General features: G+C 36.7%; 1 protein-coding gene across 1 annotated transcript in view; it reads left to right on the top strand.

Moving 5' to 3' along the window:
- The window catches only part of SUCLA2 (succinate-CoA ligase ADP-forming subunit beta), a 31,386-nt gene that overhangs the window by 2,665 nt on the left and 13,973 nt on the right, over positions 1-14,748 (top strand). Inside the window, exons 2-6 of the mRNA XM_087886162.1 lie at positions 8,446-8,623; positions 10,021-10,120; positions 10,512-10,674; positions 12,417-12,545; positions 13,388-13,526. Coding sequence (XP_087742288.1) covers positions 8,446-8,623; positions 10,021-10,120; positions 10,512-10,674; positions 12,417-12,545; positions 13,388-13,526 — 709 coding nt within the window. The remainder of the gene's footprint in view (positions 1-8,445; positions 8,624-10,020; positions 10,121-10,511; positions 10,675-12,416; positions 12,546-13,387; positions 13,527-14,748) is intronic.

Below are 14,748 nucleotides of genomic sequence, written 5' to 3'. Positions count from 1 at the left end.
GTTCACTTGATTAGACTGAGATGGAAGTGAACCCAGCAAATGTAGAGTTGGTGGAAATTTGTGCTGCTGTCATGGGAAGTATAGTTCTTTGGGGATTTTGTGAGTTTAGATTACTATTTTGAATTACCTAGGATTATCATTTATAAAATAGATAGCCATGTAATTTTTTAAATAAGTAATTTAAATATGCAAAAATATTTTAAAATTTCAGTAACAGTACATAATTCTACTATGCAAAATTAGAAGTTATTGTAATTGCCAAGTTTAAGAAATAGAATGCCTACAGAACCAAAGCAGTAACTGTCATACCAAACAAAGGCAAGAAAAAGTACAAAGTTTTTTGCGGTCTCTGACAGATCATAAATTTAGATGTACAAATTGAATAAAGTTTTACAGCTTTCCCAACAAATAATTTCCTGCATATAATCAAGTATCTTCAATTTTCTGCTTGTCCTTTCCATATGCTAAGAGTTTCTTCATATGCATGGCTTGTTCATTGTCATTAGCTACATTGCCAAAGAAATGTTTCTATGTTGTTTTTTGCCTGATCTTTATTAGACTAGCTTAATAGTTTATCTCCATTTGGTTAAAAAAACCTCCTTTTTTCTTATTTCTGAGTTGCAGATTTATATCTGACAATGCTGAAAATAGGGCAATTTATTCTATGTGCAGCAGTTTATGATCGCTTGCAGGGGGAAAATATTTACGAAGTATTTGCTAACTTGTTGGACAAGAACTGGGAAGAACCAGATTCACATCCAGCCATTGAAGCACAGTAAAAGCTTTGGGGCCAGTCATTGTCTCTCAGCTCAACCCATCCCATAAGACTGTTGTTGTGGGGACAATGCAGATGAGAATTTTTTGCATCCTATTTGACCTCCAGGAGGAAAGGAAGGATGTAAATTTAATACATACATTATAATAAATACCCATGAAAAATACTTGAATGATATTTGCTATTTAAACCTTTAATTTAGAGAATGAATGTACATTTAATTTACTTAGGTCTGTTTTAACTATTCTCAGAAAAATAATGCAAAACAAGTTACTAGAGATGAACTGTACCCTTTAAAAGTAGCCTAATAAAGGTTTGAGATCACTTTAGGAAGGTTCTATGTTTCTTACAATAGGGAAAATAGTCATACTCAATGTGTTCTCATTGCTGTCAGCTTGAACAAGAATGTGACCTTGAATATCCTTGGGATCTTCTGTCTTGAAGCTCCGTTCTGTTCAACTTTTTATAAATTGCCAGGCCAAAAGAATAGATCAGTTCATTATTTCAGCTGTCATATTGAAAATTGTCCCGTTCATACAGTTTTACATTGTTACTACCGGTTCTGTGGGCGTGGCTTGGTGGGGGGGTTAATGTGACGGTGGGCATGGCCTTTTTTTTTTTACTTTTAAAACCATTTTTTCTACAACCTCTTCGGCGAAGAGGTTGTAAAAAATGCTTTCAAAAGGCTCTGACGATCCCAACTGAGTTGCCTGATCGGCAGAGACTTTTTTTTTCTTTTAAATGCCTCTGATGATCAGGCAACTCAGCTTGGATCGTCAGAGGCATTTAAAAGAAAAAAATTGGTTTTTTTCTTTTAAAAGCCTTTGATGATCCCAGCTGAGCCGCATGATCATCAGAGGCTTTTTTTTTTACTTTTAAAAGCATTTTTTCGGCCAAAGAGGTTGCAGAAAAAATGCTTTTAAAAGAAAAAAAAAGCCTCTGATGATTGTGCGGCTCAGCTGGGCATGGGGAGGGCAGGGATTTTTGGTACCGGTTCTCCGAACCACCCACCTCCATCGCTACTGGATCAAGCGATCCGGTCCAAACTGGGAGCATTTCACCCCTGGTTCCCGCTAAACTGTAATTGCTTGCATGTTTTCTACTAGGAAAAAAATGGGGAAAAAAATAATTGAAGTCTTTGAAAGGCCAAAGATAAGCCTAATTGTCTCTCTCTCTTAATGATTCGGCTCAGGGCAACACATGTGGGACAGAGTCTTTGGGAAGAAGGAACAGCAGTGAGGCAATTCAGTTTCTAATGGGAAACCAACCTTTTACTGTCAGCCAACTGATTATACATTATTGAATGGCTCTTCTGCACTTTAAAAAGGGTTGGCATCATTGATGCAGGTTGTTGATTTATAATGTAAAGATTTGTTTATCAGACGTATAGATGACCCCAGACTACAAAGTATAGTTAATAATTTAGAAGACAGATTCTAGTTTTAAAAGGATCTTGATTGTAGAAAACAGTATTTATTACAAAAAAAATGAAAGTATATGTGAGCCGTATATTTATATGGAAAAGCTTAACCTGCTTACCTGCCTTTGCAATTTGTAGGATATGTTTGCCAAACACACTCATGTTTAATCGTAACTGTGTTTTTCTCTGTTAATCTGATTTTTTGGATTTGTACAACACATGAATTGTAAACTAAAACAATTAAGGTTACACAATACACTAAGTTAAAATCTGCTTGGTTAATTTATGATTCACTATGTCGTGCAAGCACAGCCAAGAGAGGGTGATTATTTAAGTCTCAGTGCCAACGTGGACTCAAATAGCCAAAGGAAGCTGGTGGTGATTTCATTGACTCTGCCTTTTCTTATTTTTATTTAACATAAGAGTAATTTTTCACAAGTATTTCTTTAAAAAATTCTGAACCACCTACTCTTCCCCATAGGTGATGCAGGGTCTTCAAGCAGTTGTCATTGCTGTAACATTAATTGTTTCAATTTAAAGTTACCACAGCACATAGCGGAGTTACATTTTGTACTTCTCATTTTCTTGTTAGAGTAATCCAAATGGAATCTATGTATATTCTGTTTTCTTGTATAATTATTTCTGCTGCTTCAAATAGGATAAAGGTTAGTGTTTTTCACATCTCACATTACATTCTAGACTCTTTCAAGGCTTTAGTAAGCTTAAAATCAACAAAACTTTTACTTGATTGTGAAAAATAAACAGAGCACACTGTAGAGACTCAGGTGCATTCATTTTGCACACATGCCACATTTTAGTGACTGAATATTCCCGTTGTTAGACTTTGAGAGTTTGTAACTTTTTTCAGTATGTTCAAATTAACTCAGTAAAACCTAGTGTTTATAAATAAATGTATGATATGTGATACAAATATAGGCATTGAGATTGTGGATAAGGGTTTAATCTATAGTACAAAGTACTACTGCTAATTCTTTAGATGCTGGAACGTCACTTATTCCCAAAGGATTTACAGAAAATGAGGTAGGATGGAGGATGGCTGAAGCACAGATAGCAGAAATGGCACAAAAATAATCAACAGAACATACTTTTATGCATATCCAAGATTTGGACTTCTCTGGTTATGTTGAATTATCAGTTCTTTTGACCTGAGAATATGGACAAGAAACTTGTGTTAGACTATATCTCAACTCAACTCCTACATATCACGGCTGAGTTAATCTAGTTTCAGAGGATTAGCTGAACAGGTTGGAAGAGAGGTAACTTTATCCTTGAAGAATGAAAAGTTGCTGAATATAAGTGGTGTATAAATAAAAAAATTAGCTCTGGTTTCTTTGGATCTTAACAGTAATTAATCTGTTAATATCTCCTTTCAGGTAAAGGGAATTTAGAAGGTGGTAGCTACATAACTGCAGATGCTCTTGGAAGAAGCAGATTATCTAGTTCTGTTTTGATCTGGTTTCAAGTCTTGGTTGTGAAACCTATTGGATAAGCTATATAGGAAGAGAAGTATAAGGAATGCAACCTAGTTGGTTTTTCTTGACCTCTCAGTGGTTTTTGATTCTGTTAACCATAATATCATTCCAGGCCAGCTTTTTGCATTGGAAATTGGGTTTTTGTTTTGTTTTTTACAATGGTCCCATTCCATATATGGAGGTGTGATCATAAGGGGACCATTGGGTGGTTATACCATGGTCATGTGAAAGTCAAGTTTTTATGGATTCTATACTGTTACAAATGTTGTTTGAAATCTTTATGCAGCTTTCAGGAGCAATCATCAGAAGAAATGGAGTGACATTAAAACTATTCTAAATATCTCATATTCTCTTTTAATATTATGATAAACTGTGCTATGGATTAATATCTGGAGAAAATGGTAAGCTAGTTGAAACCCAGTATGTTGAGGTTATATCCCAATAAGCAACATAGTTGTCTAGTTTGGGAATTTGCCTGTTTTGGACAAGAGAGAGCAGTTATATAACCTGGAGATATGCTTATACCAGAGCCATCATTGGCTTCCAGAACAAAGAGTGCCTCTTTCCGGTTACAGTAGTTCCTGGACACAGATTGCTCTGAATTACTTTTAGATTTGATTATTGCAGCATGCTATCTTTGCTATTACCGTGTTTCCCTGAAAATAAGACCCTGTTTTATATTTTTTTGAACCTCGAAATAAGCACTTGGCCTTATTTTTGGGGAGGTCTTATTATTTTGGGGTGCATGGAGGAAACCAGAGGAAATGGCAGGGACTGGCTGCACATGAGTTTAAATATTTTCGGGGAGGGCTTATTTGCAGGGGGGGGAGTTATTTTATTTCATGCGCTCAAAAGCCCGATTGGGCTTATTATCAGGGGATGTCTTATTTTAGGGGAAACAGGGTACAATTTAAAAATATTACATTTGTTCCGAAGGAGCTGTCATTTTGCTACCAAGACAGATTAAGCATACTTACTCTGACAAACAAAACTCCCTATAGAATCTGGCTATTCGATATAATACTTGTGCTATGACTTTATACTCCTTATCAACTGATCTTAGTCTTATGCCATCTTGAGGGTGCAGCATACACTAGGAATTTATTTACAGAATTTATATCAAGAATGCCATCCATTATGGCATTTGCTCTGCTTAGTTAAGTTGAGCCATAGGCATTTGAGATTTAAGGTGTATGTGTGTCTTTATCCTGATCTTTGTTTATATGTAGTTGCTGAGTGTTTGTTTGGATAGTATTGGGAGAAGAGTTCCTTCAGATCAGTTTTGTCTCCTAGCAACTACCCGGACAACCTGTAGTTTTCTTAGCAAGATTTCAGAAGTGGCTTGTCCTTGCCTTCTTCCTAGAGCTGAGAGAGAAGGGCTGGCCCAAGGTCACCCAGCTGTCTTCATCCTAAAGTGGGATTAGAACATTCAGTCTCCTTGTTTCTAGTCCTGATGCCTTAATCACTACACCAAACTGACTTTTTTTGAACAATATTATTATAAAATAGACACAGAAAATTAAGAAATGGTGGTTTGCTCTCAGAGGTTTTCTTTAAGCAGTAATTTTTAAATGTGGTTGTATTGAAGTGCTTATATTTTAATTGAAATGAATCCCTGCTTTTGAATTGTTTAAAAACAGAATAAGTGAAGATTGCTACATGTTGACACTGGGGTGATGACATAAGAGTTAATACTTCAGTGAGATGGTGGTAATGTGGGGAATAATGTGTTCTCAGTTATGTGGAGAATAATGTGGAGAAACAACACATCTCTAATCTGCTAAACAATTTGTTTCCTGACAGGCTTCTAACTTCCCATTATCTGCTGGATGTGTTTCCCTTTCCCCTTTCTTTAATCATCTAGAGAGCATCATTAGGAGCTGTTAGACATACTGAAGGGGTGGCGTTAGGTGCTTCTATTTCTACAGAAGGCTATGGGGGAAGATTGTTACAAGCCTCCTCCACTTGTAACCTTTCCTGCTGGCTTCCCAAAATGTGGACATGTCACCATACATGGGGGGGGGAGGGACAGCATAATCTTTTACAGTGGCCAGATGTGCACAGAGGCAAGGGAAAAGACAGGCTGCCAGAACAGAATTGAAATCTCAAAGATTTCAGGTCCACTCCTGCAGCTTCATGAAGGATTTCTCCTCTGTGCATGGAAGGGAGCTGGGCTGCAGGAATACTGGAGACCAAATAGGCTGCTGCCAGAAGAATTTCAGTTTTGCTTGGGTTTTGCTCCATCTATTTAATGGCCTGGGAGATTGTTTAACATAGCCAGGGATACAAGGATTGCAGTTGCTGAGCCAAGCAGTCACATGAGTGTCTCATTTAATGACCACTCAAGGACCAAGATTCCAATCCCAATTGTCATAAATCAAGAATTACCTGTAATGGTATTCCAAATTAGTGATACAATTTATCAATGGATGTTGCAGTGAGGCAGATAGTTAATGTAATTTCTCTACTACATTCAAGCTGTGTTTTGGCTAAAGTCTTACAGTGATGGAACACAGTAACACAGCAGGTTCCCAGGAAGGAAAGGGGGGTGGGGGTAAAACAAAACATGGCACAATCTCAACCTGGATCATGAGAAAAGGAAGAGATTTAGGATAGCCATTTCCTAGAATCTCCTATTGATTAAGTTTAGTCTGGCAAGGTTCTGTCTACAAGTTCTAAGAAAATAACTGAACTTTGGCTGGATTGTGTTATATCTTTCTTGGGCTAGGACTGATACTTACCTATTAAATACTTCATCTTTTGATACTTCTAGAAAGGGTCTACTGTGGATGTTCAATGGGAGTTAAGTTTCTTTTAGTCTTAACTCTCCAGTTTTGGGAATCTCTGCCATTAAGAAAGCCATCTCAATCTTGGTTCCTAGATGTTCGGGTAGTTTCTATTTTTTGACACTTTGCTCTTAGCTAGGCATTAACTCAACTTATAGTAGATATTTCAAATGGTTCTGTAAGCTTTTTAAAATTTTGTCAGCAAACTGCCAGAGATCCATACCATCTGAATTAAACTGAATTAAATCTGTCTTCTCTGGGGCAGTTAGAATGGCATACAGTTGGATTTTAGGAGATCTTAAAAATGTTAACCATTGCCTAATCAGTAATTATGTCAATGCTCTGGTTGATAAGAGAAATAGGAAGCAATGTTATTGCAGTTATTCTTTGGTGCATCTACTTCAAAAATGGTCCTGTGGTATAGAAACAGAACTGTATGAGCTAAAGCACTCTGGTAAGCAGCTAAGGTAAACCTGATTCCAATCCAGTGAGATACAATGTAAAGCCAATTTAAAATGCTGTGGCAATATCTATTGCAAAAGGATATTTCTTTTGTAAGTGCTAGTTGAACTTACTGTCTTTTAACTGCACATTGAGAGTTCAAGCAAGCTCTTTTTCCTTTGACCCCCAGCTGCTCTACTCAAAAGAAGATCACAAGACTTTCATCCTACAGTCTGCTCAAGAGGAGCAGCTTTCTAGGACACAAGTGGGCAATTTCCCATTTTTTCCATTATGCGGAAAGACTTTTGCCCACCAGAAATCAACACTGGGCAACATTCACAGTTGCTACACCATCTCCGCTACTTCAGAGTGCCCAGTTCATCATAGAAACCTCACCCAGAAGCTTCATTTTAAAGCTTTTAGGATGTTTTAATCAGATGATTGAGACATTTCTCAAGGAACATCTGGAAAGGGAAATGTTTTGTCTTGTGGAAATGTATTGTAACTACCTTTTCAATAAACATGACATGTTATTCATTACATCAAACTAATTAGAATAACTATGTGTATGTGTGTTATCGTATATATACATACAAATGTCCATACAGAGATTCTTAACAAAACTGCACTGAAATATATGGAAAAGAAAAAAAAGGCATACACATTTTTCATCTACAAAAATCATAAAATACAAGCAAATTTATTATATTTCCTCTTTCAGCCTTTCTCAAAAGTCTCCTCAATTCATATATTGATAGTTTATATGTATCTGCAATCCATTAGATTCAATATACATAGTTTATGTACAAAGAAACTAAAGAACTATAGGAAGTGGTAAAAGGCATTTGTCAGCCCTGGTGTGCCTGGCGGGGAAAGGAGAGGCCGGAACTGCCATTCCAGTGGGGAACTGAATGCTGCACGGCCGCACCACACCCACCAAAGCACCATGGCAGAATATCAGCCGGATGGGCGTTGATAGCCCAGACCTGATTGCCGCCAGTCGGATGGGCGAAGATAGGCCAAGCCAGTTGGTGCTGCTGAATTCACGGCTGAACAGCTGTGAAGCAGCCACACAGCTGAGAAGCGGGGCGGGTGCCTGCATGCTGGGTGTGCCTAGCTGTTTGGAGCCTGATGGTTTTCACGTGATGGGTGGAGTGCGCATGTGGGTGGTTGGGCAGGGCTGGGGAGAGGCTTAAATGGTGTGGGCTGGCACTGGGCGGTTAGCCCTGACTTTGTTTTCACACAGTGATCGTCAGTTAAGTGCCGGAGTTATTCTTGGCGAAGATAAACCTATTGCAAACCAGGACTGTGGGATCCTTTGCTTTCTTCCCGTGAATTGCCGGAACCTGACAGCATTGTGAAAATTGAAACAGAAAAAAAAAATCTCCAAATTTCAAAGACCAAAAGATTAAAGTCCAACACATGACCTGACCCTTTCTTAAAAGCATTTAATCACTTATTTGAAAGAATAATACTAAAGGATTAATTAACATTTTTGTTCAGTTGAAAGGTGTGTTCTAATTTCCACAGGTTATAGGTGGAAATCCAGTTTTATTTAATAGACGTGTATTTCAAGTTCAGCAACGAAGGAACTTATCACTGCACGAGTACCTGAGTATGGAATTACTGAAAGATGCTGGCATTTCTGTTCCATATGGATTGGTTGCACAGACACCAGAGGAAGCTTACAATATTGCAAAAAAAATAGGTAAATGACTAAAGGAAATATATATAATAACATTTATAAGTTCATGCAGTATCCTGTTTTCATTCTTCAAATAAAAATACCAAAATCATGAGATTTAGGCCATTTTAAACATATGTCTTTATTTTAACTCCCATTCCAGAGTCTATCCATATTTATTTATTTATTTTATTTATTTATTTTTATATGCCTCCCTTCTCCGGAGACTCAGGGCAGCTTACAATGCGTTAAGCAATAGCCTTCATACTTTTGTATATTTTTATACAAAGTCAGCTTATTGCCCCCACAAACCGGGTCCTCATTTTACCCACCTTAGAAAGGATGGAAGGCTGAGTCGACCTTGAATTATGAATTTAGCTATTCTAAGTTAACTTAGAATAGCTTAGCTATTCTAGTAGATGTTGGGAAGAAGCTACTATAAAAGGAATACAGGTCTTCAGGTTGGAATTAATTGGTATTAACAGATAAATGCTACTAAAAAATTTATATTAACCTAATTAAAACTATTAAAACATCTAAAAATTAAAAAATATTAATATTAAAAATCACCTAATTAAAAAAACTCCATTAAAAAGTAGTACAGCTTTATGATAGAAGCTGTCTCTGCATAACAATCTTTATGATTGAGGTTCTTTACAATTTAAGTGTTGATAGTGGCTGTTTATTATTAAATTTTTATCCTATATTTGTATATATAACTCAAGGCATACCCAATATTCCTTCCTGCTGTTTTTCCCCACAGCATCAATCCTGTGAAGTGAGTTGGGTAGAAAGAGATTGACTAAAAGTTATGTTTGAGTCATTCAAGCGATAGGGATTTTATTTTGCTATATTTCATGGTTAAGCATACTAATACAAATGTGAAACCTAATTACTTTTTAATTGGGAATGATGTCAAAAGGAAAGGCAGCAAACTTTTTGTTAACACTTTTTTTTGTTCCACAAGTGCTAAAATATTTTGAGCATTTTAATGCTCAAACATCCTACAACCCCATGCTGCTGTTTTAAGCTTATCTAAAAGTGAAATATTTGGTCTCAGCTGACTGTTTACAGAAGCATTTGTGATAGTAATCTCCTTTCACTAACAGCTAGTGCACTTCTGACCTGTTTTAGTTAAAAAGCAAACAGCAAAGTTACATCTTGAGGAACAAGTTCATAATCTTATTGGAATCTTTCTTGAGCTGTATATTTTTCTAGCTTGACACCAAGGATATTTTTCAATAATAAAAAGTTGATTTCATTTTTTTCTTCATTATGCAAAGAATAGTTTCTGTCTTAGAATGCATTATTTTGTCACTGATTTTCAAAACTAGATGTACAATTGCTATAGATTAAAAGATGTCATGCAATTTTTAATATTTAAATTAAGATAGTTCTTGCCTTTTCCCTTTTTATTCTAGGTGCAAAGGATCTTGTTGTAAAGGCACAAGTTTTAGCAGGTGGCAGGGGAAAAGGAACATTTGAAGGTGGCCTTAAAGGAGGAGTGAAAATAGTTTTTTCGTAAGTTAAATCAATAGATGAACTCTATTTTAGATTTTAGAAATCTACAACATTCAGACATTTTCTTGAATTATTTCAATATCAGAATTCTAATCATGTTTGTTATTTGAAAAATTGACTGTAAGAAGAGCAATGCTGGATATGATCTATGTAGTTCTACATTTGGAATCCAAGTGGACAGATAATGCCTATAGGATTTACAGAGGGAACCTAAACAAATCTTTCCACTTGCAATTCTAAGTAACTGGTTTTAAGAGATTCTCTGAACCTAGTAATTAAAGTTTATATCTAGTCCCAGCAGCCTCGTTTGCCATCTTTTCGTAATTGAATGCAATTTTAAAAAATACATTATTTCTACTTTCCTCTATCTTTAATACTTGATTTTTTTTAGTCCAGAAGAAGCAAAAGAGATATCCTCAAAAATGATTGGAAAAAAGTTGTTTACCAAACAAACAGGAGAAAAGGGAAGGATATGCAATCAAGTATTTATTTGTGAACGCAGATATCCCAGGAGAGAATACTATTTTGCCATAACCATGGAACGGTCATTTCAGGCAAGTGCATCTGCCTAGTACAGACAGTTACCGTGTGAAAATATTTTACTACATAAAAATCTTGTTCCATAGTCAGTCATATAATTTACAGTTTTCTTTAGTATACTTTTATATTAAGTAGCCCTGCTCTACATGGGGCTGCCCTTAAAGAGCATCCAGAAGCTTCAGTTGGTGCAAAATGCAGCGGCCCACATGGTTTTGTGCAAACCTTGGTGTGCACATGTATCACCTCTCCTGCTTGAGTTGCATTGGTTGCTGATTTGCTTCCAAGTGCAATTCAAGGTGCTGGTTGTCACCTTTAAAGCCTTTCATGGCTTGGTCCAGGTTATCTGAGGGACCATCTCTTGCCAGTCACATCTACCTGATCCACCAGAGTGGGGAGGCAAGGAATGTTGTGGCCCGCAGGGTTCTTAGATCTGGCCCACAGAGCTGCCTTGGAAACAGCAAAGGACTGGCCATGGTGCCTCTGCCAGTGAAAACAGAGCTCAGGAGGGCTGCATGCGGCCTTCCCGAGCTCTGTTTTCCCTGGCAGAGGGCTGCAGGAGGCTGTCACAGCCAAAAACGGAGCTCGAGAGGGCCACGGGCAGCCCTCATGAACTCCGTTTTCGCTGGCAGAGGGTTGCAGAAGGCCGCCACAGCCAAAAATGGAACTTGGGAGCCCATTTTCGCTGGCAGAACGCTTGGGCCACCACAGGCACACCCAATATGAGTGATGTTGAGCTGGACATGCCCACCTTGGAGGTCAAACACAACCTTGATATGGCCCTCAGTGAAATCAAGTTTGACAACCCTGCCCTAGGGAGATACACCTGTTGGGACCCAGAAGACGGGCCTTCTCCATGGTGGCTCCCTCTCTTTGGAACATCATTCCCCCAGAGAGTAGAATGGCCCCACTCTAACACTCTTCCAGAAGGCTCTGAAAACCTGGTTCTCCAGCGGGCCTGGGAAATGGAGAGCAGGATGCAGCCCGTAAAATGGCTCATGTGATTTGTTGTTGCCAGGGTAGGGGATGGGGAGTTATTATTTTATTTATTATGTGATCATTATCTTTTATTAGTTTCATTGTTTTATATATGAGGTTTTTATATTCCTGTGAGCCGCGTTGAGTCGCCATGTGAGAATAGGCAGCAATATAAATTTCCTAAAATAAAAATTAAATAAATAAATAAATAAATGTTATAGAATTAAATATAATAAAAATATAAAATGATAGCTTGCTTGCCACTTTTGGGTCATGGCTTGTAAAGAATTTGAGGGCTAGTTGGATATTTGGAAATATGTGAATAGACAGTATTTGTCCTCTGGATTAAAACCTTTTTGCATAAAATGAAAACTGTTAAAGCTGCTTGGAATCCTTACCTGTATGTACTGTACTACAAGTTGATACCAGACTCTTACTGTCTTTGACAGTCAGCTTATATAAAAAATCCATAAATGATGCATATTTTCCTACAGGATTTCTACTACAGGGTTTTTGATGTAACAAAGAAGGCTGGAATAGTTATCAGAATTTTAAATTATGTGGCTATCACATTTATATTAATAAACTTTTATTGATTTGTCTTCCACTCAGTCACAAGCATTCACCCTCATTAGTTACCATTAATATATAGCTCTATTGTCTGGAAGCCTATTAAAAAACCTTAAAGCCTTAAAGAGGCTAAACAAGAGTATGAATGTGGTTTCTGGTTTTAAACAGTACTAATATAGTACTAATTTGCTAACACACTTCCTCTTTTCAGGGGCCTGTTCTCATTGGCAGTTCTCAGGGTGGTGTCAATATTGAAGATGTGGCTGCCGAAAATCCTGATGCAATCGCGAAGGAACCAATTGACATTGTAGAAGGCATTAAAAAAGAACAAGCCATCAGGGTAATGAACTGGCCCTTTTTGCTCAGTGACAGCACGTGTATAACATAAGTGGTGCGACCTATTGAACTGATAAAAATATATTGGATAGATGCCCAGGGAAATGTTCTATGAGAAGGAAGCTGCAATATAGAACTTTGTAATTTGTCCTTAAACAGAATATGTTGATACAATGTATGGCATATTTTGTTTTGCATGTGGGCTTTGTTGCATAACATCCTGTTCTTTGACAGAGATGCAGTATGGGAATTTCAAGAATATATTAAATGATTTTAGTGCCATCATCATTTTTGTATGTTCAATAAGAACTAGGTCTTCGGTCCATCTATCTTAATGTTGTCTACATTAATTAGCAGTTTCATTAGTTTCATAATTCACAGGCTCTCAATATAGTTTTAATGGAAGGTATACATGCATTCTGGAACTTTTTAAAAATTCATAAAAATTAAAATTTAAAAATAAGAATTGAATTAGGAACAAAAATAAAAATGTTAGTTTATCTTTGTTTGGTTTGTTAGTTATACAATGCTTAATCAAAGCTATACTACAAGTGGATTTCTGTTTTGTTTTCCCCAAGAGGAATGACTGGATGTTCACTGAGGATCACCACACAAATTTACAGAAGGAAGGGCTTCATGCTTTACATGTGAATGTATTGCTTTCATCAGGGTTTTTCCAAAATTTTTGAAATGTAACAGGAATTTTGGCAATATGGTTCATCTGTGAGGAGAGCAGATGACACTTATTGTTGAGTGTCCCAGATATATGCTATGCATATTTATTTGTAATATAAAATAATACAGTATTTGGTTTCTTACTGTCTTCCTCTTTTATTTTCTTTTTAGCTAGCCCAGAAAATGGGATTTCCTGCTAATTTGGTAGATGAAGCAGCTGAAAATATGATTAAGATATACAACCTTTTCATTAAATTTGATGCCACTATGGTAGAAATAAATCCAATGGTTGAAGATTCAACTGGGATTGGTAAAGTACTTTCTCATGGACTTCTTTAGTATGGTGACATATAAAAATCTTAAATTTCAGTATCCAAGTTCTATTCTTTTCACTAAAAAGGAAATTATGAACAATAAAACTTACTTGGGATATCATGGTATGATGGAAGGGCAATCTTTATGTCCATATTGCTACTCAGTCTTCACAATGGTACTCTTGTAAAATGCTATATATCATTAGTATTCTAGAATGTGTTGGGACCAATTTATTGCATCTGTGGTTAAATGTAAGGATGGCTTAGCATTATATATGCCTCAATCTATGGTTTCTTCAGAAAACTATGCCATGTTTTTAAAAATGTTCATCATAAGCATAGAATTTTTAAAAGCAAATTATGCCTCCTTTTTTTGTACATCATAGGAGTCTTATGATGTAATATATTTTGATTTTGGCAAGGTTGTTATTATACTCTTTTTAACAAATTAGTAAAATATAGAGAAGGTTGTACTATTTTATGGAGATATTTATCTGTCGTAATTGTTTGATTGTATTTGCACTGAATGCTCCTCAGTGACTCTGATCTATTTTGAAGAAGTGACAAATGAGATGCAACATAGTGTTTACTAAACTTTATATCAGTTTTGGATAAAGAAACAGAGAAGATGCAGCACAATAAGGATGGGTGCATGCATAAAATGCAGAATGATTCTAGAGTTGTAAGCCAAATCTAAATACAGATCAGTTTCCTATTAGCATTATACAGCAGTTAAACTGGCAAGGCGCATAGTGTCCAATTCACAAGGAATAATGGTCACTTTATCACTTTTTTCTACTTTGGTCAGAGCTCACCTGGAATTCTGTGTTCAGTTGTAAGCACTGCAGTTTAAGAAGGATGTTGACAAATTCTCTGGAATGTATCCAGAGAAGGGTGATGAAGTTGATGATGTGCTTGGAAACCAAATACTATGAGGAAAGGTTGAAGGAGTTGGGACGTTTAGTCTGGAGAAAGGTCAATGATGAGGTGACATGACAGCCATCTTCAAATACTGAAAGCTGCCACAGATGAAGGAACCAATTTCTTGGCTCCAAATAGTGGGACTAGAGCCAGTGGGTTTAGTAAATCTCCCTCAAAAGGGAAGGATTTAGGTAAAACTCCTCTTATAATTGGTAAGCATCTGAACGGCAAAGGTTGCTGACTCACAATAATCCCTCGCCTTATTCCATGTTTATTAAAATGATAATGAGTTTAATG

The sequence above is a fragment of the Pantherophis guttatus genome, chromosome 1 (genome assembly GCF_059756535.1).
Source record: "Pantherophis guttatus breed Tessera chromosome 1, ASM5975653v1, whole genome shotgun sequence".
Classification (NCBI taxonomy): Eukaryota; Metazoa; Chordata; class Lepidosauria; order Squamata; family Colubridae; genus Pantherophis; species Pantherophis guttatus.
The sequence above is the reverse complement of the archived record's forward strand: the minus strand, read 5'-3'. Positions and strand labels throughout refer to the sequence as shown.